This window comes from Scophthalmus maximus, chromosome 6 (assembly GCF_022379125.1).
Source record: "Scophthalmus maximus strain ysfricsl-2021 chromosome 6, ASM2237912v1, whole genome shotgun sequence".
Lineage (NCBI taxonomy): Eukaryota > Metazoa > Chordata > Actinopteri > Pleuronectiformes > Scophthalmidae > Scophthalmus > Scophthalmus maximus.
Genome location: NC_061520.1, coordinates 21,052,849 through 21,079,288, shown reverse-complemented (window position 1 = coordinate 21,079,288; position 26,440 = coordinate 21,052,849). Strand labels below are relative to the sequence as shown.

At 45.0% G+C, this 26,440-nt stretch overlaps 2 protein-coding genes across 7 annotated transcripts; both read right to left on the bottom strand.

Moving 5' to 3' along the window:
- Positions 1-609: 609 nt before the first annotated feature.
- LOC118309896 (SRSF protein kinase 3-like) lies at positions 610-8,297 on the bottom strand. Of its 5 annotated transcripts, none has more exons than XM_047332941.1 (15): positions 8,096-8,297; positions 6,686-6,967; positions 6,497-6,605; positions 6,299-6,386; positions 5,978-6,065; positions 5,628-5,734; positions 5,360-5,525; positions 5,181-5,197; positions 5,032-5,088; positions 3,310-3,643; positions 3,100-3,209; positions 2,353-2,460; positions 2,184-2,253; positions 2,004-2,096; positions 610-1,697 (listed from the first exon to the last, which is right to left on the bottom strand). In XM_047332941.1, the coding sequence occupies exons 2-15, from the start codon at positions 6,915-6,917 to the stop codon at positions 1,474-1,476; spliced, it is 1,803 nt and encodes a 600-aa protein (XP_047188897.1). In that variant the 5' UTR covers positions 6,918-6,967; positions 8,096-8,297; the 3' UTR covers positions 610-1,473. The 5 variants fall into 5 exon arrangements, with proteins under 5 accessions (XP_047188897.1, XP_035488412.2, XP_047188898.1 ...); XM_035632519.2 differs by having other exon boundaries at positions 5,181-5,206; positions 8,096-8,296; XM_047332942.1 differs by having other exon boundaries at positions 3,100-3,197; positions 5,181-5,206; positions 8,096-8,293.
- A 697-nt stretch (positions 8,298-8,994) lies between these two features.
- ccdc120b (coiled-coil domain containing 120b) lies at positions 8,995-26,120 on the bottom strand. Of its 2 annotated transcripts, none has more exons than XM_035630629.2 (11): positions 25,143-26,120; positions 18,158-18,316; positions 17,971-18,071; positions 17,061-17,191; positions 15,962-16,063; positions 15,747-15,864; positions 15,531-15,590; positions 15,037-15,190; positions 14,831-14,932; positions 12,672-13,709; positions 8,995-11,566 (listed from the first exon to the last, which is right to left on the bottom strand). In XM_035630629.2, the coding sequence occupies exons 3-11, from the start codon at positions 18,017-18,019 to the stop codon at positions 11,470-11,472; spliced, it is 1,851 nt and encodes a 616-aa protein (XP_035486522.1). In that variant the 5' UTR covers positions 18,020-18,071; positions 18,158-18,316; positions 25,143-26,120; the 3' UTR covers positions 8,995-11,469. The 2 variants fall into 2 exon arrangements, with proteins under 2 accessions (XP_035486522.1, XP_035486523.1); XM_035630630.2 differs by lacking the exon at positions 25,143-26,120 and adding an exon at positions 21,073-21,232.
- Positions 26,121-26,440: the final 320 nt, after the last annotated feature.

The following is a 26,440-nucleotide window of genomic DNA, read 5'->3' as shown; positions in this document are numbered from 1 at the left end:
TTGGACCCAAATGCAGAGTTGCAAATCAAAGTAGAAATTTAATTAAAATAGAAAACCAAACAAACTTACAAATATCCAAAGTAAAACAAAAAACAACAAAAGGTAAAAATAAAGCGGCCAAATAAAGTGAACAAAAACACGGGGGAACAGGAAGTGCAGAGAAACGAGGAACAGGACTCAAAAATAAAACAGGAAATACAATGGTAACTTAACTAAAACCTAGACACAAGGACAACCACAGAACACCACCACAAAAGCAAATAAAGCAAAAACAAGACTCCACAAACAAAACACTAAACAGTCCCATAGTTCCTGGGGGCAGAATCCTAACAAAAGAAAAACTCATAATATATGAACTAATGATCCAACAAAAAATGAACTTCTGTGGCCTTCAGCATTTCTGAAAATGTCAGCAAACTTGTGAACTTGCACCTTTCAAAATATTCCGAGGTCACAAATACCACACGAAGTTCATATGGACTCTTCCAGCTTGGCGAACATGATCCCATTTGGAGGCGGCATTAAACTTACTGTTAAATCTACAACCAATAAAGTGTGCAAAAAGGAAGCAGCTCACCCGTCTTATCAATAACTACCAGAGAACCAAAGCAATCTTATGTCAGTTTATTGAAACTCAAGGACCTTAACATCACGCTAGAAGGCACTTTTCCAATAAGATAAAACTCCTCTTTGGTCAATGCTGTGCCTGAGTCAGAGCCATTTGAATACAAAGGCCTTGTTTTCTACCTGATATTACCATGCAACCTGGGTGATCCAATCAGAGGTTCACAAGCTCTAAGTACAGGTGTGAATTCATCCAAGACACATTGAGGACTAATTGAGATTTGATCACCCAGACCACATTCAGAGATGGTCCGGGCTGCATATGGCTACATCATGCATTTACCAATGTGTATGCAAATGTGTCCTGGGCCACAATGAAGAACTGCCTACTCAACTGATGTCCTCTGCATTATTGGAAGTGCAAACTCGTTTGTACTCATTGGCACATTGCCTGGAACACACCAAGGAATAGACCGCCAGTCTTTATTGACAAGATAAGATAAAACTTTTAATCCCACAGCAGCAGCAAGAGTCAACGCAACAGGGGAAGAGGTAGAAAATATGAATTGTTTTTATTATTATTGCCTCTTTCACTTTCTTAAACACAGCAAAAGTATGCGCTCTCTCCCTCTGAGCGCTGTCTTACTTAGCATGTCGAACAGGAAAGTGAGATCCCATCACATGAGGTTACTTGGGACACTTGTGGGAACGCACTCTAATGCCGCTGGTGGATTGTCCACTTGTGATTTGGCCACCCACGACGCAAGTTAATCAACTGGGAAAAGGCTCTTAGTCAAGCTAATAAATATTAATGAAAGCTGTGCACATGATGCCCGCACCAGATTACTCCCACAGCTGCCGCAGTTCCCGTGTCACATCCCGTATGCGAGTTCGCCGCTGAGCAGAGAGCTAGTCCACTGGGCTCTGAGCGATGCCGGGCCCGTGTGTCTCGGAGTTGATCCAGGGGTGTTTCAGACACTGGGCAGCTGTGGCTCTTTTCTCTGGCAGCAGCTCCAACATGGTCAAGAGGAAAGAGCTGAACTTGACGGCTTCCTCCCGCGGCCACTCGTACTTATCTTGTAGGATTTCAAACAAGCTCCACGGCTTGAGCTTAGAGATGTGTCGCAGTTGTCCTAGACAAGGTAAAAGGTAGACTGATACGTCGGCTTTGTCTCCTTTTAGTCATTACACTGTTTTTGAAGATAAATGTTGTTTCAATATATTTTGTAATTTATCACAAACACAAGTGTGAGGGCTCCACCATAGTAAGAAGAGTATGTAGTAAGAAAACACTTAATCATTGCTAAGAATTAAAAGCAAATAAAATGTGAAAATTATATTCTGAGATGTGGAAGAGTACAAATATCAAGATAAAGTTAATTTGGCAGCATGTGGCACATAACTTGATTTTTTACAACTGTCTTATTAACTCGCTTTACCTTTACGGTTGAAGTATTGTTTGGAATTTCTCCCCGAGAGGGAAAACTGTGTTGGCAGGGGTCCCAGCAGCTCAACGATGTGGGCAATGTGATCTGAGGGGACAAGGGCAGATAGTGTATTATACTGTATATACATCGAGGTCAATCGAGGACGAAAGGGATGGAGTGACTGAAACGAACCTTCTTCCCGGGAGAATGTGGCTCCTGACTGGGGGTCGAACAGATAGTCCCCAGTCGCCAGCTCAAAAGCCTACAGAGCACACAAGGGAACAAAGATAGTGATGGAAAAACTAGAAATGGCAACGTAAAAATATTAGCTGGACAACATTCTTCTGTTCACAAATCTTACCATGCAGGCAATGCTCCAAATGTCAGCTGGTGTGTGGTAGTCAGCGCCTATCAAGACTTCCACAGAGCGGTACTGACAGGTCTGGATGTCTTCGGTGAAGTGTTTGTGCTGACAACAAGATAAATTGCAATTTTTATGTTTTTCAATCAAATGACCTGCGTCTACTGTATGACTATTATAGTTATGTATTTAACTATTCTTTGTTAAATACAAAGACTGTAATCTTGTTCAACTTTGTGAAAAATAGCTACAGCTTGAATTTACAGACTGTTCATTCTTCAAGTGTGTACATGTGATTTTCTTACTCTATATTATGTTAGTACACAATATTATCTCAATAATTATTATGTAGATGTAAAATATTAGTCCTGTATGTCTTAAAGACTACAAAAATGAAGAAAAATCCCCAATATTAAATAAAGCATATTTCTAATGACCAGACTGAGTCTACAGCAATAACATCTCTCTGAGTCTGTACTTAGCTGCGCTTTTAAGCTAATGCTAATTTTGAAATGTTAACATAAACATTTCCAACATTAAGGCGTTTAATGCTAACCATCAGATTAGTATGTCAACATGCAAACAATGGCTAATTAGCACGAAACACACAAAGACACAAACTAGACGTGACCATTTATAAAACCAGTTTGCTGTTTAGCTCTGAGTTTTCTAATTGGGGGATGAAATTATTCAATGGTTATTGTACAGTTTTACAAAATTAGTTTGCCTGTCGGATGAACCACTCACCACCCAGCAGGCATTGCCCAAGTCAGCGATCTTGATAAAGATTTTATCAGCGTTCTGTGGCTTGAGTAGATCCAAAAGTACATCAGAGTCACCAATTCCTGAAAACACATCTGAAGAATGTGACGTCTAACGGGATCTGTAGACAAACGTCGTACAGCATGATCATACACATCATAGTTTTAACAACAAGACAAATGTTATGAGACTAACTGCAGGGGGGGGACGCAGTCTGATGGAATAACAGCGATGTAGAGCCAGAGACTGGAGCTTCTGTGTTGAGGTGTGGCCACGAGCAGATGGAGTGTCTGTGGCTTTGTGGAGGCGAGTCCCGTCCGTCCTCCATCAGCAGGGTCTGCCTCCGTAATCTGAGGTTAGGACCTGCGAGCTTCGACTGACAGCTGGAGCCGAGGGCGCTACTACAGGGAGGGGTGACATCGGAAAACGTCACGCGAGGTTTGTCTCTGTGTTTGTGGTCTGATGTGTTCTCCTGTCCTCGTCGACTCCTGTCTCTCCTCGTCAGTCGGTTGATTGGGCTCCTGGGGACCTGAAGGATTTGCATTCAGTAGAGGGAAACAAGATGAGATGAACATGGAATGAAAAAAGATAATAACGATGAAACATTTTAATCATGATCACATCAACTTCATGCCAGTTTTGAAAGTGCAGAAAACCATTCAACCCCTTTAAGTGGGTTGTGAGTTTTTTGGCTTTTGGTGCCCCCTAGTGGTCGTATCAAAAAGAGACACTGAGGCAGACAGCAATGCATCCATGTTTTTTATGTTCTGTTTTTACTATGTGCCTACGAGTTTTGCATGAAATCCATGTATCACAATGAACTTTGAACCAGTTTCTCTGCACATTGTATAGCAGTCAAGTGGCTCTATTGCAACTAGGCCTGTCACGATAATTACATTATCGATTTGACGTATGATACATGAATATGTACTCATATTATTGACCTCAACAACAGCCATTGTGTTTGTTGACATAAGAATGAATGTCGACAACAGTCCAACAATTCTCATTACTTCTGTCCTCTCATTTGTTCTCGTTTTATGGTTAATAAATCACTGGTTTGGTCTATAAAATGTCAGAAAATATGGATTTCTTAGTATTTTTCTAAAATGTTGGATAACATTTCTCTCAGGAGCAACACAAATCATGTAGGACTTGCACAGGCAACGACCAAGCTCACATATATTCAGTATAAAAAAATGGTCTTAAAAGGATGATAAGAAAGTTCATCGCAATAATTTTGGGGGACATTATATAGTGCAACAAAAAGTAGTTATCATGACAGGCCTAATTTAAACAACAGTGGAGGCTGTTGGAGGGACATTTCAAATATGTGCATGTGTCATGTCCACCACCCTTGTTTCACCCACTTGAGCTACAGGAGCCTGGTGGCAACACAGCAATGCCACAAGAGCAAGCAAATGAATTTGAGTGGAAATTCAACACAAGCATGTAGTAATGAGACAACATGGAGACATGCACAATGTGGTCAGATCTCAATATTTCTATCTCTGGACTCTAACTGTGATAGGTATAGATTCTTATCAGTCTGCTACCTATATACTGTATCTATGAATGAATACAGGAACCGTCCAATAAGACATGTACGTATGTCTTGTTTCTGCTCCAACACAGAGAGGAGCCAGTGGAGCTGCTCCCTGCAAATACAGTATATTAAGGTTACGTCGTAAACTGTACAATATTGCTGCGGGATTCCCATTGTCTCTTTAGTGTCAAATTATGATAGCAAGAGAGGTACAGCTACTACGTGCCCCAAAGGTAGTTGTAAAAGTAAATGTCTGGTGCCTTGCATTTTCACAACCTCATATATCCTTTACTGTGCTCCGGGTTTTAGTTCCTGACAAGATGCAATTAAGAAGCTTGGGTGCAAAAACCTCAACAGAACATCCATCTTACCCACTCCCCAAGAGTGTGGAAAACTCCAGTCAGCTTCCCCAGAAAGTTGGACAAACTCTTAAGGAGTCATAGCAGGAAGGCACAAATGATAACGTGATTGTTAGCAAAATACAAAATGATCAGGGGGGGCAGATTTTCAGGGTACACACCTTCTTTTCTCTGAAGCCTTTGTTAACTGGCACAAAGGAAAATTCCCCAAAAGAAAAGAAGCACAGAATTAAAAAAAAAAAAAATCATATACATGTGTTCCCCTATAATATAATTTTGACATAAAGAACACACAGGACCAGTGTCCTACCTATGTAATCAGTAACATAGCATTGCTAACCTGAGGAGCAAGTGATGGCAGGGGAAACTGGCAGCTGCCACAGCTTGGTGTCGGCCGCCAGGTTGTGAATATACATCTCGTCCACCCTCAGAAGGATGTTTTCTGGCTTGATGTCTGTGTGGATGATCTTGCATTTGGTGTGCAAGTAATCTAAACCCTGCAGAACCTGTGACAAAGAAAAGAAGATGCTCTGTTCATAAAGAGAGCCCAGTGAGTGGTGAAAGACTAGGAGAATGATTGAAGGTGGAATAAAGGGTTTGGACAGCACCTGTCTGAGGATGCTCTTCACGCAGGGCAGGGGGAGGCCAGTGTAGTTGGATTTGATGATCCACCTCAGCAGCTGGTGGCCAAGAACCTCCAGGACCATGCACACATCTGGGGGGCGATTAAGAACCTTGTCTCACATCGCACACTTGGTTCAGAGTTTCTTTGGGCATTTGGAGAGATCTTAACCACTGCCATCATCCATACACTTTAAGTGTCACCGCTATAGTGCAAGGCCCTACCTGTCTCTTTGTAAGCACACTTGTGAACAAAAGGATTTAAAATCAACTAGGTACCGACAGTTGATCACAGTGAGACTGTTTGTGGCTGGACACTGTGCTCTGTAAAGGATACGCTCTCCATTGGCTCCAGAGATCCTAAAGTCATCAATGAGGTGCACAATTCTCTCTCGCTTGGGATCTTTGGGGTCGCTGTCCCTCACCTGATGATCATTAATTGAAAATATCACAATATTGTCTGAAAGTGATACGAAAACATATTACATCATTACTTGGCAGCCATTTTGATTTGACTATTACAATATAAGCTACAGTCACAGGTGTTTGCATAATTAATATACTGTGTATTCACTGTGAATAGAGTTAAACATCATACCAAAAGAAATAGACAACGTGAATGCATAACTTAAAAGAAAATCCATGAAGTCATACTGACACATTTCAGAAGTTCGATCTCATCCAGTGCCGTTTCTGTGTATGTTTGAGCACTCTTCACCACCTTCAGAGCCACAAAACGCCTGTTCCTGCATGCAAACAAGTATGGTCGTTAGCCACTTTTATGTTAATGTCATATTACATCATAACTAACATTATGTGATTTATTACAAGTAAAAAATGTCAACCCTGTACTTACACCATATCCCAGCAGAGCCACACAGTAGAGAAGTGACCCCATCCCAACTTTTTAACCACTTGATAACGGTCAACAAAAATCTCTCCAATCTCAACGGGGTAATAACCACCTGCAACACAACGGGCCACCTGCATCAGAGAAGGGATCTCCGCCAGTGTGTGGGTTGTTTGGCACCGGGGTGCGGCCTACCTGTGCCGTAGTCGGCGGGATTCTCCTGTTGCTCCTCATACGCCGCCAGAGGCTCGGGCGAGTGAGGGTGTATCTGTGCAGCCGGAGGGTGGTGAGGGGGTTTGTTGGGCCGGGGGGAAGGTTTAGGAGTCCCTGCCTTGCCCGTGGAGGTCTGAGGGCCGGGTTTGACGCTTGAATTGGAAGATCCCGCTGAAATGAGGGCTGATATGGCAGCAGCGTACGATGACGACATGTTTAACTGCTGCAGACGAGCCCGGGTGACAGCAGCACTCAGGGAGAGAGCTGCAACAAAAAGGCATTTGGACAAAGTAAAAGAAGGTCTTGAATCACGCCCCACACGTCTGAAACGAGAATCCACTGGCTGTTGGTGCTGACTGTGGCCAGTTGTTTTGCGATGACATTTCAAAAGGGGGCCAGTGGATGTGTACGTTTATTTTTAGGTGGATGAGTGGGACGTCAACGTAAATAGCTCCTGACACTGACCCGGCTGCAACACCCGAGCTCGTCTTGAAGCTGCATTGCAACAGAGGGGACGCCACAGTTGTAAACATGTGTTGGGGCTGTCAATTCAAATGAATTCACCGTTTCATCCATTCCAAGGGATGTCTGGCTAGATGCGTCAGGCAGTTATTTCATTTATTTCATTGTGACAGCCAAGTGATCTTAAATATAGTCTATCACACAGCTCACACTCCAGCCCACACTAAGGTGGGTTCATCGTTGACTGGTCGCACACTCGTGGTGTCTGCAAGCGATCAAGTCATCTGACATGGAAAAATGCCAAGCGTTACCAAGAACTTCAAAATAAAAGCCCGACAGTCCATCAGTAGCCTAGTGGTTAGCTTGACAAAGCCACAGCCTGACATACTAACAGTGCAGACAGCAAAAAAAACAACAACCTTCAACTGCTGTTACCTTGTTTGTTCCAATAGACTAATGCCACTTACACCATATGCCGCCATTTTGCCACTATTATTTTCTATTTTTCAGTTTAATATTGAGTATACAGTTGAGTGAATGAACATTTCAAAACGTGGGCAGTATTTTCGCATCAAGTGAGTGGAGTGTCTGTCTACTGTTTATAAAACGTAGCCGCTCTCTGGTGCTAGCTAAACTTCATTCATTCCCCTACATCTAGTTTAGTGTTTACATTTCACGTTTTATAAAGTGTAGAAAAATGTATTTCGTGCCTGTATACTTGCAATTTCTTGACCGACTTCTGTCGCCCCTTTTTCTCCCACACCGAACCACACACCGCGTTTATTTTGAAGGTTCTTACAGGAAGTGTAGTTTGTTCTAGTGCCAGACTAAAAAAAATAATAATAAAAAAAACTTGTTCTACGTGTTGCTGGTTTTAAGACATTTGGTTGCAGAAAAAACACTGGGATTAAATACTCAACAAAAACTTACCACTGCTGTCAATGATTGAATCCAGTTATACTATTCGTAACGCGGGGAAACAAAACGAGCCTAGCACGAGGACAGTGGAGCCCCTGAGCGTCTTCTGCTCTGCTCCGTGATTGGCTGTAACTCAGTCAGGTCCAGGAATAGCAGACTGCTGCTGTTGCTCTGTATCTGACATGTTTCACTATGTGGCTACCACTTCAAGAGGTGCTGAGGATGGTCATGATCTTATTTTACCTTGGATTGTCTATTTTCAAATAGGCTATAACATTGAGCAGGAAAAAAAAATATCAGGCAAACACAACCACAACAACAGACAATAACATAATAAAAGCACTTTACATGTACATTGACTAAATGTAATAGTGCAGATATTCCACAGGTCACCTAGAAAACAATTACCGTAATGCCATAGGATTTTTTAAAATCCCACAAACATAATGACATTCACTACTTGTGTAAAGCAGCATTGCAGTTCAAAAAAACAAAAACATTTTAAATAAAAGGGGAATTAATCTATAACTGCCTCCAATTATAAAAAGGTTAACAGTTTTGGAACATTATTATGTATCATGTATTCCACAGACAGTAGAGATTGACAGAAGGACGGATATGTGACAATGGCCCGCGGTTGCACTTAAACCAGACATTATGATTCAGAATGATTTAGAATTATTCGATTAGATTAGATTCAATCTAATTATACCGGCGTAATTGATCATACTCACAATGGCTGTTTGTGCATTGACATGGCCGACTGATGTACAGTGAATGAAAGAGAGCCATTATTAACGGTTTGATTTTTACCCATGTGCTTCTCCTCTCACGACATGTCAAAGTGTCTGCTGTGAGAGAGGCGTGTTGTCTCACTACAAACAAACATAACATGTCTGACACATTCTGTGTTCATTTCAACATGACACTTTATTTAGTAGAATGAATGCACAATCTCATACATACAGTATAGGGCAGGTCTATTGAGCCTTAATTCATAGGCCTGGTTATAAAGAGAGGAGTGAAAAAGTAAACAGCTGCACTTAAAGATCTTTTTAAAAAAAAAAATGTTTTCGCAAAGATCAAATATTAACACATCACACTGCTGAATGAAGTGGTTTGATCACACATTACCGTTTTCTGCACTGATGAGAAAGAGCTACAGTAGATAGCTACAAAATGTTATAGGTTAATAAATATAGTATAGTTTGAATAAATTTGCTTCAGAGCTAAATTTATATCATTTATTTTAAACTTACAGAGTACGTCATATGAAAAATACATTTACGACCCCCAGTGCACAGCAGTTTGGTCTTTGATTTCAGGTTTTTTAACCAGCTGGAAGAAGCTCTATGAAGCTGGATACTGAGAGGATGTGAACACATCAGGCAGCAGAAGACACCAGGTAACATTCTGTGGTGTGCTACAGCTTGTAACAGTAGAAAACAATCACCTATGACACATAAAGAATTACATTCAGATGAGCCCTAAGATGTCCAAAGAAATATCATGAAACATTAAGTGGGGGGGGGGATACCAAAGATCTGTAATGAATTCTGTTTGTTTTTTTAATTCCTTTAAGATTTTATATCTTAATCTGATTTTTCTTAATTTTGTGATGCAGAAATCTACAGAGACGCTGATTAGAAAAAGTTTAAAAATATATTATTATGAATAACTACTCTGTTTTTTTAAAAATGTATTGTTAATTTTTTTCTTTTGAAACGGCACAAAAAACAACAACAAATGAAATGAGTTAAAATCCTTACAAATACAAAAATCAGCAAGCATGAATTCCCATTCTCAAATTGACTGGTATGAGACCTGCTCACACCGTCATTCAGTACTGCAGCAGTTCTATTCTCTTCACACCATCAACCTCACTTTTTATTACCAATTCAACAGTGCTCACTCGGGGGTGGAAAGACTTGGGGAGGTTCTTGAGATTAAATACTTGTTTTTGTGGTTAGTTTGAAAATTGTTCAAAGTTAGTATGGGAATAAAACATCGTCTTGAAACTCATCAGTACAATCCACGCTATATACAGACTAACACTCAGATAGACCTTCAGCAGATGTTGACAAAACTCGCTCGCCGCATTATAAACCCTGTCTTAACCTTCCGACTGCCCGCCATCTCTCATTGGTGACAATTTCATAGGAAATTAAGGCTTAAGATGTTCATAAAGTGCTCTGTACGACACTCAAATCCTCCACAAGTAAATGCAGAAAGATATGTTTTAATATGAGTAAATTATTGTCATACAGTCGTGTGCTACTGACATACAGTAGGTTTCATAACAAGCCCTCAGGTTGTTTTTTTCCAAAAATTGGTCAAATTTTTCAGGGAAGGTCAGCACAGAGAAAGCTACATTTATCAGCCAGCACTGAGCTGAATCTAGAAAACAAAACAGAAAAATCACTATATATATATATATATATATATATAATATATATGACATCATTCCAAATACCCAAATTTTTGTGACAAGTAAACTGCTTTCAGTTTTCTGATTCATCTAGGATCACAGAGGCTCCATGCAAGCGGTTCAGATTATTACAAAGCTCTTTAAAGTTTTCTAACCAGGGTTTAGTTTTGATATAACAACATATTTAGGCACTCCCGTCCTGCTACACGGCACGCTACAGTTCATGGCCCGCTTCATTTATCAAAACGTGGAAAATGCTGTGAAATGAACAGCAGATGAGGACTGAAGCATGTTTTTTTTTTGCATTTTCTACAGTTTACAAACACACATTCACCAGCATGTATTAATAGATTTCAGATGACGTGAGTTCATAGAACATTTTTATATATCACATGATTAATGAGCAATAAATTACCTCTTGAATATAACTGTTTATATCTCAGAAGATACAAAATAGGATTTAGACTTGTATATATTCTGTAAAAAAGTATATCTTGGGAGACTTTTCTGGGTTATTAGGAAGGGTTTCACTGCTCGTGTTGGACCAGAAATATCAATATTATGAAGAACAGCACAACCATATTGTTGGCACATAAACTGTCAGTCGACACCCGTGCACATCCACATTGAGAACACTGGGTTTGAATTTCATACTGGTGGAATCAGTTATAACACGGGGAACTTGCCAAGGCTTTTTCACACTGCACAGCTACAGTCTGCCATTTGCTCCAGTCTCTTTCTGCTGAGGTTGCCATGTTTTGCTTTGCAATTGAGGTCACATTGTATCAATATGTCTGTGTGTGTGTGAGGCTACAGTATATTTGCTCATTATGCAGTCTGTCTGTGTGTGTGTGCGTGCGCGTGCGTGTTTGTGTGTGTGTGTGTGTGTGTGTGTGTGTGTGTGCGTGTGTGTGTGTGTGTGCGTGTGCGCGTGCGTGTGTGTGTGTGTTCTGCTGCTTCAGACTAGGGTGCCTGGGTCTGCACTGGGTTCCTTTGGGGTCACCTCTTGCATCTGTGGATGAGGAGTCTCCTGATACAGAGAGAACTCCATCGACCTGTTAGGGAGGCAAGACAAATCAATAAAACACTCCACAAACGACAGGCACGCAGTGAAGCGGGAAAACCACAGTGAAAGTACATCTTCATGAAATAAAGAGTATGAATCATAGGCGGAATATGATGGAGCTCAGACAACAGCTCCCTGGCAAATTAATAAAAAATCCCTTTGAAATTAAGGAAGAAAGAAAAAAATCCGTTGCAATTAATGGGGACATTTATGCATGTTCCCATTTACATGTGTAAACCTTGAACTGTATATAAAGATGGACGACATGACAGTTCTGCAAAAAGTGAAGCCAAATCAACTTGATCACTCCCTGGTGGCTGGATGCAAATATAGGTCCTAAACCCCTCATCCATGGTAGTGAGTCGGACGTGGACCAAACTAAAACGTCAGCATACATGTCAAAATATAAAAATGGCGTCACCAGCTCAAGGTGGCAGCATTTGAATCCAAAAATATTTTTTTGCTTAATTTTTGTGAAACGGGAGCCGAGGTGCGTCGTCCATCTTTATATACTGTCTATGGTGTAAACGTCACTCTTGTCCCTCATGGGCCACTATAAGCAAAAGACCTATGATTAGTATCTGAGGGAGAGTTTATGATCAGAAAACAACCAAACGCCTGGAGGTTGCCATGAGCCAGCCAGCCAGCTGCAGGAGATAATGCAGACCATGCCAAAAAACAAAAGGGCAAGTCAGGATGACAGATGGGTTGGTTGGGGACAGGGTAAAAGTAAAGGCACCATCCTCTGCTGGAAATATTGATGCCAATATCCAGTGAGAAACAGGGTTAAGCAAATCTAAAACGGAGTGACTGTGTCTGAGAAACATGAATGTTGGTATTTTTTGTTATTCATTATTCTTACATAGCCCCTAAAACATACAGCGCGCCAGCTAAAACCAAACAAAAGAACATCTCTTAATGTGATAGTAAGTTCCCTCTGCTTTGGCCGTGATGAAATTGTCACAAAACAATGTACAACACTGAAAGAAAAAGTTTGACTCCTTGAATGAATGTGTGCATCATTATTTCAACTGACAGACATACTGCAGAGGTGTAAAAGAGACAAAGAACGAAAGGTTAAAAAAAGGACTGACCTTCCGTGCAGTGGGAGACCGTGGAAGCTGGCTGACTGGGGTATCTGAGGCCTGTTGAGGTTGGCTGCTTCGCCTTGAACAGACTGGGCCTGGTGCACCAACGGGTGGGGGTGTGAGAGGCGAGAGATCCCTGTATCGTGGCCCTTTGGGGCAGCAGGTGGGTAGCCGAGGGCGTTCCTCAGGTACCAGTCCCTCAGTCCCTCCAGGGCCAGGGCCTTGTGCAGGCTCCTGGTCGAGTCCTCCGGGGTCGGGAGAGAGAACTGCGGCGGCCTGCGGCTGAAGGAGGGGCCAGACAGCTCCGTCTGGTAGGGGTGCAGGTTGGGGATGGAGGACGTGGTGGTGCTAGAGGCGGGAAGGGGTGACTCGTACGCTGATAATAGGATTGCATCCTGGGGGTGTTGCTGCAAAGGAATAAAAGGTCCACATGATTTGGTCCGGGTGACTTTGACCCTGCGCAGCTCGGCTTGTGACCCTCGGAGGACCATCGGGCTGTAAGGAGGTGCGGCGCTGGGGAGGTGCACCTGGGAATGAGAAAAGCCATTGGCATGGGGGGGCGCCGCCGCTGTGGAGGAGCGGGGAGAGGACAAGTCCTGCCAGATCCTGCCTGTGGACTGGTACAAGGGGTGCTGCACTTGCACCCTCTGCTGCTTCCCCCAGATATAGTCCATTAATAGCTCATTGTAGCCTCCCCCAGTCCCTCTGCCGCCCATGGAGAGACGCATTTTGGCCTGTTCCACAGAGCCGTCCACGTGTCTCTCCGGGCTGCCCAAGTGAATGTGTCGCAGCTTTCCATCCGTCAGTGTCTCGGAGCTCTTGTAGGGTCCCCCTCGCGGGGGCATCCCGTTCCTGGGTGCTGGGTCATCAGGGAGGCTCGATCTATCCAACAGGGCCTCTGAGCTGTTACTGCGTCTGGCCCGGGAGCTGTACGGGCAGCCCCGGCGGTCAGAGGAAGAGCCCTCCTGGGCCAGAGGAATCATGTATGGCACATCCAGGCTGCCAGACCACTGCTTCAACCCGTTGCCCCCCGATGCGTCCGACCTACGGTAGAGATAAGAGCAAAAAAAAACCGAGCTTATATTAGGAGAAGACTACTTGAGATTGCTTTTAGCAATGAAAAGTGCTCTATAAATGAAATGTATTATTATTATTATTATTACAAGCTCTACGGTCAAAGACTGAGCTAAAGCAATATGAGGGAAAACCATGTAACATGTAACACAGGAAATCACTTCAATTTTAATGCTTTGAAGCCAAATGATGAGCTTGAGCCGGTGATGCTTAGCCCCGGACCCGGACGAATTCTGGGAGCTCTTTTAAATTTGCTCTGCCAGAATACGGTCTGGTTTAGCTCCATAGGAGAGTGAGTTTCTTCCGGCTGAAAATCTTGCCGGTCAAATCACAACCGATCATCTGATAATGGGCGGGGTTAATACTGTGACGCGGAAAGAAGCGACTTTTTGCAAACAACCAAGGCTGAAGCTGATGAACGAGCATTTGACTAAGAGAACCTGATATTTTCTAATTTCTCCCACAAACACGACAACACTGGTTCACAGACATTGTGGAATCGTCAGACCGTTGACTGCGAGAGTCCAGAGAGTCGACAGACGCGCCGCTCAACCGACGCCACATGATTCATTGCTCTCACTGGTTGCAGGTCTATCCAATTGCGTCCGAGGGGATTTGGGTCTGCGCCTCTTGGAAATAGAAAATGAAGCGAGAGGTCCCAAACTAATACGCATTTGAGGATTAGTCTGGCTACGCCGGGCTATTCGATGCTAGTTAAAATACTGTTTTCAGACATGGACCCCGCAAATGCCTGCAAAATTGCATCCAAACATTTTCTGCGGTTTGCCGCTCACATATGTCGAGAGCAGCAGGAGAATGTCCGAGTCAGACGCCTTGACAACAGCAGCAAAATCGGTCTGTGGCGTCTGGGTCGAGCAGCAGGATGTTCTGGACACTTGCGTTCTCACATAAAGCCCCACCGGAGGAGTCCAGACCAAAAGTCTGGACACCAGTGCACGTCTGAAAGCAGCTCAATTGTTGCTACAGTCCTGACTCTGTGTCTGAGTCATTAAGCATTCCCCAGCACACACGGTGAGAAGGAGCTTCGGCCGCGGTGCATGAGTGACGAGCGGCCCAGTATCCCAGGTTACCTGACATGCACGCTGATCGGAGCCGTTCGTGCCAAGAGTGGAGTCGCTGGAACACTTCTACCCTCAACATTAGATGCACTTCTGGGCAAAGAGTGAGTTGGGCTGTGAGAAACAACACAAGAGGACATGGAGGCATTCATGTTTCGTCACAAATATATACAAAAAGCAATCATGAGCGAGGATATGTACACTGTCTGTCTAAGTACCTCACAGAGCTTGTGACAGAGTTGCGGCGTGTTCTCATCTCGTAGTAAATCTCCACCGGAGACAGTTTCCTACTTATCCGGTGGTCGGGACTGCCCACGGTGAGCCGGGGCTGAGACAGAGAGCGCTGGTCAGCCGCCACGCTGGGGGAAGACTCTTTTGGGAGAAGGAAAACAGAGAGACGATGATGATCTTTTATTGCGCACCCCTCACAGATGACAAAAAACGTTCACCTTCATTTAGGTTACAAGAAATCCAAGTGTGCCGTTTTCGTTTTACACCTGAAATGTGATGGCACATTCTCATATGGTGTCACCATAAGTGATAATTGGCTTCACGCCCACTACGTGTGTGCGTGTATTTTGAGTGTGAAACGAAAATCACAACCCATTCCTCCTGGTCGCTCTTCCTTAAAATGAGCATGGATATACTGTACGATCGAGTATCCACCCGAGGCAGGGAGAGACGAAGAATAGTTTGTACGCGGTTGACTCACCGTTGTCATGGGATGTTGAATCTGACATGGAGCTTGTACTCTCCGACATGATAGTGTCCTCTGTAAGACAACAGCCATTCAGGTCACAGACAACGCAGCATGATATTTGATATCTTCGCGGAACACACGCGCAGCGGTAAATGTGTTTGGGTTGGTTTTTATTCACTTATCCCAGGTGTCTTTTATTTTTGAACGCTTGTCGCCGTGTAATCTCACCTGTGTGACACCCCCGATGAACTGTCCTCTTGCTACTCGGGACGTTTCGCTCCGACTCCGAGTGTCTGTACAGAGCACCGGTGAAGATGGCTTTCATCTGCTTCCTCTGGGCCTCATCCTGCAAGCCGGGGACAGCCGGCCGTGTCAGACCACTAGTATAAACAAGCAGCACAGCTGCTGCCTTAACACAATTGATATTCAAGATGTTGACTTGCCTCTGCCTTGGTGTTGGGCGCCAGGCCAGCTCTGCGCTGCACCAGTGGGGGTTTCTCCCCCGTCTCCAGGGGGAACGCACGTGGCACCTTCCCAGTCAGCTCCTGTAGAGGACATTCATTAGCCTCCAGTTAGTGCAATCCTTCTCGCTGGCTACTGAGCTCCTAGGTTTTACATAAAATGATATCACTTCACAGATTGAACTCAATTAAAACACTTTAAATAGTTTACTGCATTGACATTTACATCCCCAAAATGTGGTTGCTATCATCATTTTATCGATCCCCGCCTCCCCCGGTCCACATGCCGAGGTGTCCTTGGGCAAGACAGTAAACCCTAAATTGCCTCTGATGCTCTTCCGGCAGTGTATGAGTGTGACAGAAAAAGCCCATATAAAAGCTGTGCTGTATGAATGTGATTTGCACTTTAAATGTGCATTGAGTGGTCGATAAGACAAGGAAAGCTCTATATAAATATAATCCGTTTACCACTATGTAAAGCAAAAACAGGATAACACCTGCAGATGAGTAGAGCTTCAAACGTACATATACTTGACAAAAGCGATACAACTTCAACCCGATAATCCTGTGCACAGCTGCATAAGCATTCATCCGCCACGGTGTCGGGCGGGAACAGCGCTGAGAGATTCACCCAGTAGAAGTTCCGGTGCGCATTAAGGTGCGTCTGGATCGTCTTCATTTATTCATACTTGATACATGATGAATGAAATCATAGGAACAGATTGCGCATTAAAGAATAAAAGCCCACCCAGACAAGAGCGGTGCACTGTACATCAATCTGAAAACAGGAATATGTTAAACAGCTGTTAGTGAAAAGATGTGCCGGCGAGTCCTCCGGCGCAGTAACGCAATTATTAATACGCGATCCATTTTATATGAGAAAAGAGTTCTCGCTGATTCTCAATGAGTTGCATCTAACACTTAATTTACCACAATGTCATTCTCAATCGTCAGTATTGATGCAATAAAATGGATAAATTAACAAACTACAGTTATCATCCAAACACCTCGAGGTTTATGGAGTGAGAATGTTGCACCGTGAGCCGTGTATGTTTCAGCGGTTGAGGGCGGAGCTACTCACCGCCTCCTGCAAGCAGACATGTTTGAGCTCTCCCACTCTGCTGTTGAGCAGAGCCTCCAGGGCCTGCTTCCTCTCTTGCAATGCTGCGATCCTCTCCGCCTGCAGCTTGTTGTCCTGGCTCCCTTGAACATCTGCACATCACAGAGCACACCAGCAGGAATTAGAGGATTCGCAGGATATGGCTGGAAAATGTTCTACACTTTTTTTTGTGTGTCAACGCATCCGATGCCAGATGTCTAAACCCTATTGAAGACGCACCAATGAGCGACACAATTGCAATTGAGTGACCTGTTCCTTATTACCAGCACCTTGCACAATGAGCTGTAGTTTATTTTGAGTCATTCTGATTCAGACCTGCTGCTTTAAATAGTCGTGTGTTTCAGGAGAGTTCACCAACAACTTAAGAGCCCCGGTTGTTTTGCATAACTTTTGATAAAACTTTATATTTTGACCTGTTTTTAAAGAGTCACATCCAAGTCGGCACACTTTCGATATACGCACAAACACAATTGATTTTGTCTTGTCGTGGGATTTCGTTGACCTTGGGACATTTGTAGAAAAACGCCAGGTTTGAGAAAAGATTTGAGTCCAAGTTGCAGGAATCGAGACGCCAAGGAATGAAACTGAGGAACTTTGCCTGATTTAAAACAGTCTTGCATTGTCTGTTTCAAACAATATGACGTCTGTTCGCGGTAATTCGGGGCTCTGATAAGATTATCTGACAGCTGTGGTGACGGTCTGTGAACAAAAGGGCCTTCACACGTAACAGCTGTTTTTTCAGCTGGCTGTTCCCTCGAGGGAAACACTTTCATTCTGCTGAACTGCGAGGAAAAAAAAACACACAACCTGACGGGTCCGCCAGAGCGTTTCAGACTTGTCCAGACAGGACAGTGCGTGTCTTTGCACTCACCAGGAGCCCCCAGACCCATCGAAGTGATCAGATGTCCTTTGACCTCCATGTGATGTTTTTCTTGGGACTTTACAGCTCACACTCCCAAACCACACCCTCACCTGAAGACAAAGGAATTGCGGTTTAAACCGCAGCCCAGACGCATCAACAAACTGTACTCGGGCTTAGGTGCCGTTTCCTCTCTCACCTCGCGGTTTCAGCCATATGTTGTCTTTGGGTGGAGAGTCGGATGATGCATTTCTGACAAGTCAGCAGTTGATAAGCCTGGGTGTCTCCTAGATCTGATTATGCCAGGTGCCGTCAGGGGGAGCCAGTGCTGCTCTGCTCAGGTATCTAAAGACAAATCCTTGAAAAGATCAAAAAAAAAGAAAAAGAATTACAATCTTAATAAGAAAAGAATAGTGTGACTTTGTAGTTAAGCAATAACAGCAATTTCTGTAAAAATGAAAAGCATTGTAAACCCAGATTTGACTATACATGTATAAAAATATATTTAAAAAAATGAAAAAGAGCAATAATCTAAAATTAGCTGCCAGATTAAATTAGCAACCCATTAATTTACAAAGGGAATGGAAAAATGAGACAGGATAAGTATCGTTAATAATGCATGGGGAGATGTGGAGGGGGAGAAACTTAAACCCGCTGTGTGTGTGTGTGTGTGTGTGTGTGTGTGTGTGTTTTATGTCTCAATAGCTCAACACAGCAACCACTACAAAAACAGAAGGAGCCAGAGGAACAGAGCCAGACACAAAGTGAAGGAATAAATAACAGGGGCAATGGATGAAAGCAATATTCAAGGGAGTGTCTCTCTTTGCTGCTGTCATAAATGTCCAGGATTAGATGAGATTTATTTCTGTTTAGTGTTGGTACCTTCACTTTACGTTATAGCTCTTACATAGCTGGTCATATAGGAATAGAGAAGGATAAAAACTGTTGCTGAAAACTGAACACAACATGTTTTTTTTACAACCGTAGACAAGAGATACTGCCTTTCCCCCCCCCCCCCCCCCAACTGTAGCAAGTGAGCAATGTTTCATGTGCACTTTTCCGCACATAATGGAGGTTCATTACCAACAAAGCCTCTTCGCTGACACCCAATAGAGACTTGACGTCCCAAAATAGCGATATCATTTTGTGCCAAAAGCCGCTCACTCAACGCTGCTCACAAATCGCTGCCATAAACAAGCATCTTGCGGTCTCCTCGCCAGTCGAGTAAATCATCAAATGACTCTGTTCAACAAATCTAGACGGAAGGCCTTGGGGGGCTGAATCGAAAATTACCGTAAAAAAGAGGCCTTCTGCCAAGCAGCACGTCTTTCAAACGGAAACATTTATCTATCAGTTCATCTCGACAGCTGTCTCAAGGCTCTAATCACAGCTGACCGGCTTTCTGCTTCTTCTTCTTACTGGGTCAGAAAGACATAGTTTTCCGTTTTCCTCGCTCAAACATCATAAAGGATGAGGCTGACTTTGTGTGAAGGCATACTTGAAATACTTCTTCTGGAGTTTGCGTTGGCCCCTGTCCTGGGGTTGAACCAGTAACTGCTGTTTGCTCCTATACGTGTGAAAACCCCCGGCATGCTTGACCTCCCACTGACAGACAAGGAGGAGCCTTGCACGCAAACAAATGGCTGGAGTTATGACTGCCCTCAGACAAAAAGCTCATCACATGGATCCTGTTGTACAAAACCGAGTCCATGATTATCAGATTCTAAGTTGATCTAATGCACTGAGGAGAAGGACGTTCACCGGGGAACGTGCATGCAGGGTCATGTCGGTGCTCGGTTGAACAGTGGGCTAGTAAAACCCACAGAGGGGAGCAGTCAAGAAGACAGACGGAGACATTCCGTGTTCGTCTGGACCGGCACCGTGAAGATCACGGCCTGAGCCAAAAGGCTGCCATGACTCTTGCGATTGGCTTCGTCCAGTAACCAAGAACATTTGCTTGGAAACGCGGTGCCATCCTTTTCACTTACTACAATGTGCCCTTCATGTCTTTGTAAAACTAACGATCCTTCTCCTACAGTGGCCCACGCCACATTTTGGCTTTTTTTTGTCGTTTTTTTGTGAGCTGGCTAAACCCTTCAGCCTGGCTCTGAACGACTGGTCCAGATTTCTCTCCCACTCTGTCACAGTTACACTCTTTGAGGGGTAACCCCGCCTGCAATCTGAGAATGTCCACTGTTCTGTTGAAGGGGCATGAAATTTCCTACAAATTTTGAAATCGGTTGACCAATCACAACAGACAGGGCCAGCCGGCCAATCAGAGCAGACTGGAGTTTATCGGGAGGCGGGGCTAAAATAAATCCAGGCGTTTTAGACAGAGGGTGAAGAGAGGAGCTGCAGGATTGGGCAGTATCAGAACACTGATGCCTTTTCTGAACATTAGAGCACTTAAACCTTTTCAAGTGGTAACCCAAATTAAAATTAGGAGCCTGAATGTGAGCATCATATGTCATCTTTAAAGACTCTCCTCTTGGTACCTCTCTACAGGGCAACACACGTCAGTGGTGTCTTAATGCAACACGTCAGGATCGGCTACTGTCCTGTTTCCCCGAGTTGACACACCACTGCTCTTTTATCACATTTAACAAATCCTCACTTCTGTACCTTGACTACTGTTTATGTCTGTACAGTGTCCGTACAGTGTACTACTAGCTACTGATACATTTAAGATTCACTCTTGTATGATCTACAGCCTAACCAGTTCATAAAAAACTTTTACATGTGTTACATGGGCTACTTATAACATTCTGTAAGGCCAGCAGTTTAGTAGCGAGCTAGCAGCAATAGTGATAATAGCAATGACAAATAGCTGAAACAGAAATGGTGCTACTTATAGAAAGAAAAAATTACTCCCCCCCGAAAAAACGCAAGTCCAGAGGAAAGGCTAAAGAAAAGCAAGAGTTATGTCAAAATGAGCCACAAGTGCAGAACAAAATTACTGCCATATTAAGAGTAATGCACCAAATGTGCCCAAAAATAACAAAACACAACGAGGCTCTCCCGTATCACCACGATCTCAAGCACTGCTTTGGTGCATCACAAAGGGCTAGAGGAAGAATGAGAATCAACTACCAGCGAGTCTAACAAAGAACACACCTGATAGGATCGGTGGTCTCGCCCGGTCGAAGTCGAGCGCCGACTTCTGAAACATCTGGTGTGCAGATGTGCGCCGAGGTACAGGTAGATCGCATTCCAGAAAAGAAGCCCGCGGGAGAGATGGCGGGACGAGGCAGAACCAGATATAAAACAAGAGTCCCGAAGAACGACATCAAAGGAAGGATCAGGGGAAGACGTGCGTACGAAATATGAACGCACCACCATCATCAAACACATGTTGACATAACATGTGTCTGTGTGTGTGTGTGTGTGTGTGTGTGGGGGGGGGGGGAGGGGGGGGCGCGGGCTCTGGATGGAAGTACAGATAGTGAGGAGGGAGCCTAGCTGATTAAAACATGAGCTGTGCAACGACAGCGAGCCGGGGCCCTGTGTGTGTGCGCGCCATGCATCACACGAATGCAAATTCAGCGAGGAGTTTAATATTCAAGTCCGGCAGGCTAAACACTGAAGCCTGGAAGGTGGGTCCAATCCCACCGCGTCCGCACAAGGAAAATGCACGGCTCCCCTCCGCAGCTTAGACGTCACACATGTTAGATCACGACATTCATTGCAATGGCCTCAATTTTACTACGGGCAACAGTTCTCTCATCCCCTTTAATAAACAGCCTGGCTCTTAAAGGAGAGTCACTCTCTGTGCTGTCGGCTTTTATCAGGCCCTCAAAGAGTCCCGGGGCCAGGCTGCCGTTGTCAACGGCATCTATATGCTGTAACAGACAAACGCATGACTTTTAAACGGAGCGCGTCTTGATGTGTTGCAGTGCAGCCTCTGGTACCGACCTCGTGGCCGCTGAAAAATGCACAACATGTTTGTTGGTCTCTTTCAACAGGCGGCGCAGAGCAGCTGAGACGCGAGAGGGCAGCTGAAATATCCCCCCCAGCTGAGCACGGACAGGTGAGGCCCGGCAGCCACTCGTGTTGACTGCTGTCGTGGACACAGCTGCTGTTGTGAACTTACACACGGCAACCGGAGCAGGGCCGCAGCTACACGGCCGCTGTTCGAACGAGCACGCAAGGTCCCAGAACGAGTCACAGCTAATGCGGGCCAATAGTGTGACAAGGCTGAGGAGCTTCGATATTTTGTAAATATTTTGTATTTTTTGCGAATTCGACTCTCGCAATTCCTTCGCGCCGGACGCTTCCGGTGGTTTTTCCCCGATGCCTCTGACCTCTGACCCCTCGCTTTGTTTTCTTTGGTACGGAACCAGCATTGTGCCCTTTCTCTGCTGGCTCTTCCTGCCATTCAACATCACAATCCAAGGACGTCACACACACACACACACACACGAACACACACACACACACACACGAACACACACACACACACACACACTAGTAAGATGTGACGATGTGGATCAGGAATAGAAATGTCAACACCTACATGTTTTCAACCTAAGGGGGGAAAAAGTGAGGCATACGAAAAATAGAGTCAGTTACGGCTGATTCTGTCCAGAGGATTTATCGCTGAACTACCTCCACCTGACCGACCCCTAACCAAAGAACTGTGGAGAGCTTAAGGAAGGTCGGATGGAACCCACCCCCACACTGCCCACCGCGCCCCAACACGTATGTGATCTCCTTCATGTACTCCCATACAGTCATGAAATACTGATTTATAGCGCGCTTATCGGCCCGCCGGCAGGACAGCTTAGCTCGGACTGACCAATCACGTGGCCGGCCACTCCTCCAATCTTTGGCGATTGCTATCCACCTGGATTCTGCTAAGCTGAGGTGAGGTGAGGTGTGTGTGTGTATGTGTGTGGGGGGGGAGTAATAAAGAAAGGAATGCGGGTCTCACATCTGAAGGGATTATTCCAATACAATTTTCCCTTTGCTCTGTAACACCTGAAGGGATTTCCGTATGTATCCCAGATTCGTTTTTTCGTGTTCCACCCTGGCTGTAATCCGCTCTGTTGCTTTTGGACGGAGTTCAGAGCTGCTTGCGATGAGCATCCGCGGCCATGCGAGCTACGTTCATTGTTATACATGAATCACAGCCTTATCTGATTCTTTTGTGCCCTCTTCAAGTTCTTTATAGCCCAGGAAATGTGGGTGGATTCTCTCTCCTGTGTCCGACTGTATTTTTAACCCATCGTAAGAACTGGGACTTGATTCCCATGAGCTCCCACACCCCCACGACACATAAGATGAGGGCAAAAGCCTTATTTTCATTTTAAACCCATGCCAAATGTCCAGGTAAGAGGTCCGGGGTCTGCTGCCCGTTAAAACTCTGAACCAGATGCTCGATTCATGTCAGTCCATGTCTTAGGGGCATCACTAAAGGAGCTGTGTCACCTTGATGCAACAAAGGGAAAATGACACCTCTTGTGTTTGAGCCAATCTGGATCGAGGTCCGATTGTAACAGTGTTTGATTGAATTGTTAGAGCAGCATGAACACCGCATGGAAGCTCTTTACATAGAGAGCCACAAGACAACAGCGAACAGATAGACAGAGACACAGAGAGGAGAGAAAACAAACACCAACATGTGTCAAAACCGCCCTGATCGAGATGAAACGGTGAATGAACGGTCTCCCCCCCCCCCTTGCAGTAAACCAAACCCTCTTTGCAAATGGCCCGTAATGGCCCGTGAATGCAAAGTGCCCTGTAAATACAAGAACCCTAAAATAGGAACGATCAGCACTTTCACAAATGCTTGGAAGCGAAGGAGAAAGAAGAAGAAGAAAAAAGGGAAAATCCTCCACCGTAAACAGAGGAGGGGGTGTTTCCCCACAGACATACCAAAAGGTGGATTAGCAGGGAATCACCCCGAAGGCGCTGACTGACCCACACACCACCCGTTTATCTTCAGCGTGTTCGTTTATTCCCTCCTCTCTTTAACACATTCAGACAGACAGACAGACAGACAGACAGACAGACAGATGGACAGACAGACAGACAGACGGACAGACAGACAGACGGAGAGACAGACTGAGAGACAGACAGACAGATGGACAGACAGACGGACGGACGGACAGACAGACAGACAAACAGACAGATGGACGGACAGACAGACAGACAGACGGAGAGACAGACAGACAGACAGACAGACAGACGGAGAGACAGACAGACAGACGGAGAGACAGATGGACGGACAGACGGACAGACGGACGGACAGACAGACAGACAGACAGATGGACGGACAGACAGATGGACAGACAGACAGACAGATAGACGGACAGACAGACAGACAGACAGATGGACGGACAGACAGATGGACAGACAGACAGACAGATAGACAGACAGACATCACCCGCGTACAGGAATTCTGCCATAACCCTGGGGGGGGGGCATCTATAAATTGAGAGCGGTGGAATCGATGAGGCCCAGCGGGCAGCTCCTCTGTGTGTTGCTCCACAACATCGCAGCAACAGGGAGAAGTTGTGTGCCCCCCCCCCCCTTCCTCCTCAAAGAAAAAAAAAAAAAAAGGCATGACACAGATGTTTACTCGTTTGAGGCTGCCCGTCGGATTCGTGCAGATCGCGATCGCAGCCCCCCCCCCCCCCCCGTATCCCCCCACCCGGTATTTCCCTGCGCTCGAATCAACGCGCCACGCAAAAAAAACAAAAAACCCCACAATGCGCTCTTGTTTACGGGCGCTGTAAAAAACAACAACAACAACAACAACAACAAAAAACAATACAAGCGCAAATGAAAAGAGGCCTGATAGGTTTTTCATGCGGCACGGCGCGTGGCGCCACACCGAGCCCCGCGTCCGAGGCTGCAGCGGCGGCCGTCCCGCATCTGCGTAGTGGGGAGACGCGGACGGAGGACACCGGCTCCCGGTGGAACGCACCGGAATAACCGAACGGGAGGCGCTGGGCCAACGCGTCGCAGGTTGGGCCACCGACTGACGCGGTGGCTAACTCTGTCTTTACATGTGCATAGGTGAATGCACGGTTCGGAAACGAATAACAATACATGCATAGAAAAAAAGAAGAACGAGTCCCGTGCAGGCCGGGCTATTTCCACACTGAGCACAGGTTGTGTCCGCTCCCTGCAGCCGGGCGCGATGGGTGAGAAGGACATCTTGGAGCAGAAGCCCCTCTTACCGGGGAGCATGACCGATGCCTTCGCGGGTCCTCCGCGCTCCTTCTGCAGCCGCGACGCCGAGCCGAGGAGAATCATCCCCGCGTCGGACCACGGGAGGAAATCACCACCACCATCATCATCATCATCATCATCATCATCACCATCATCATCATCATCACCATCCCGGGGAGCGTTTCAATTCATCAGAATGCGCGGTGCCCTCTGGTTCATGGTGGCTTCCGTGTCCCGATTGCAATTCACCCGGCAGCCTCGCGAACCTCCGCTGCGTCGGCTCCGTGCGCCCGCGAGCCTGAGCGCGAACCTGCTCTGACCGGAGGGGACGGCGGTTTCTCTCCTGCACCGGATGAACACCCTTTCTTTTCTTCTGGCCACACAAACCCACTGACTCCACACTGTCACAGCAAACCCCGCCCCTCCCAGATGTCGCGTGCCGTCCCGGTGTATCGCTCGGTCCACTCACACTGAATGTTGTTGTCCAGTTGTTGCATTATGGGCACGCGCAGAATGACGCGGAGGAAGTATAAAAAAAACAAATAAATAAATAAACACAACATTAGGATGAATCGTCAAGTGGTGGTTCCCGCGAGACGCAGATACCAAGGTTTTATCATCAAATTCTTAAAACTGTAAAAAATAATAGTATTTCGTGTACAGGTGCAGGAAAACACTCATGTAAATGTATAATATATGTTCTAAAATAGTTAAATTAGCTTTCTGCCTAAAAGCAACATGAAAGTGTGTTGTCTTTGCACATCCAGAAAATATAAAACATTAAATTAGTAAAGATATGTTAAGCTTAATTTACCATTAAGAATGTATATATATATAGATATATATCTATAGCTATATATATGTATATCACCGGAAATACATCATAAAATATGTAGCACTTAATTCTATCATAAAATTAAATTCTGTGAACTAATGCATATGAAACTTGATCTACCTGTGATCAACTGACCTGGTCTCGGAGGACATATTGGAGCTGCTTCACCCCACACACACACACACACACACACACACACACACACACACACACACACACACACACACACACACACACACACACACACACACACACACACACACACACACACACACACACACACACACACACACACACACACACACACACACACACACACACACACACACACACACACACACACACACACACACACACACACACACGATGGAATGGTCAGAGGTCATCTCAGGATGTGCACATCAGACATTGGATAAATATAATTGAAAAAAGTACAGCAGGGGAAGGTTTATTTGCACGCTGCTTTCAAAA

Excerpts from the sequence above, each read along its gene's own strand:
- LOC118309896 (XM_035632519.2), bottom strand. The coding sequence starts at position 6,917 with ATGTCGTCATCGTACGCTGCTGCCATATCAGCCCTCATTTCAGCGGGA. Across the intron at positions 5,735-5,977 it reads CTCTGGAGCCAATGGAGAGC|ATGTGTGCATGGTCCTGGAG; the intron begins GTATCCTTTACA and ends ATCGCCCCCCAG. Across the intron at positions 1,698-2,003 it reads ACAATACTTCAACCGTAAAG|GACAACTGCGACACATCTCT; the intron begins GTAAAGCGAGTT and ends TACCTTGTCTAG.
- ccdc120b (XM_035630629.2), bottom strand. The coding sequence starts at position 18,019 with ATGGAGGTCAAAGGACATCTGATCACTTCGATGGGTCTGGGGGCTCCT. Across the intron at positions 15,865-15,961 it reads CGCCCAACACCAAGGCAGAG|GATGAGGCCCAGAGGAAGCA; the intron begins GCAAGTCAACAT and ends CCCGGCTTGCAG. Across the intron at positions 11,567-12,671 it reads GGTCTCCCACTGCACGGAAG|GTCGATGGAGTTCTCTCTGT; the intron begins GTCAGTCCTTTT and ends CCTCCCTAACAG.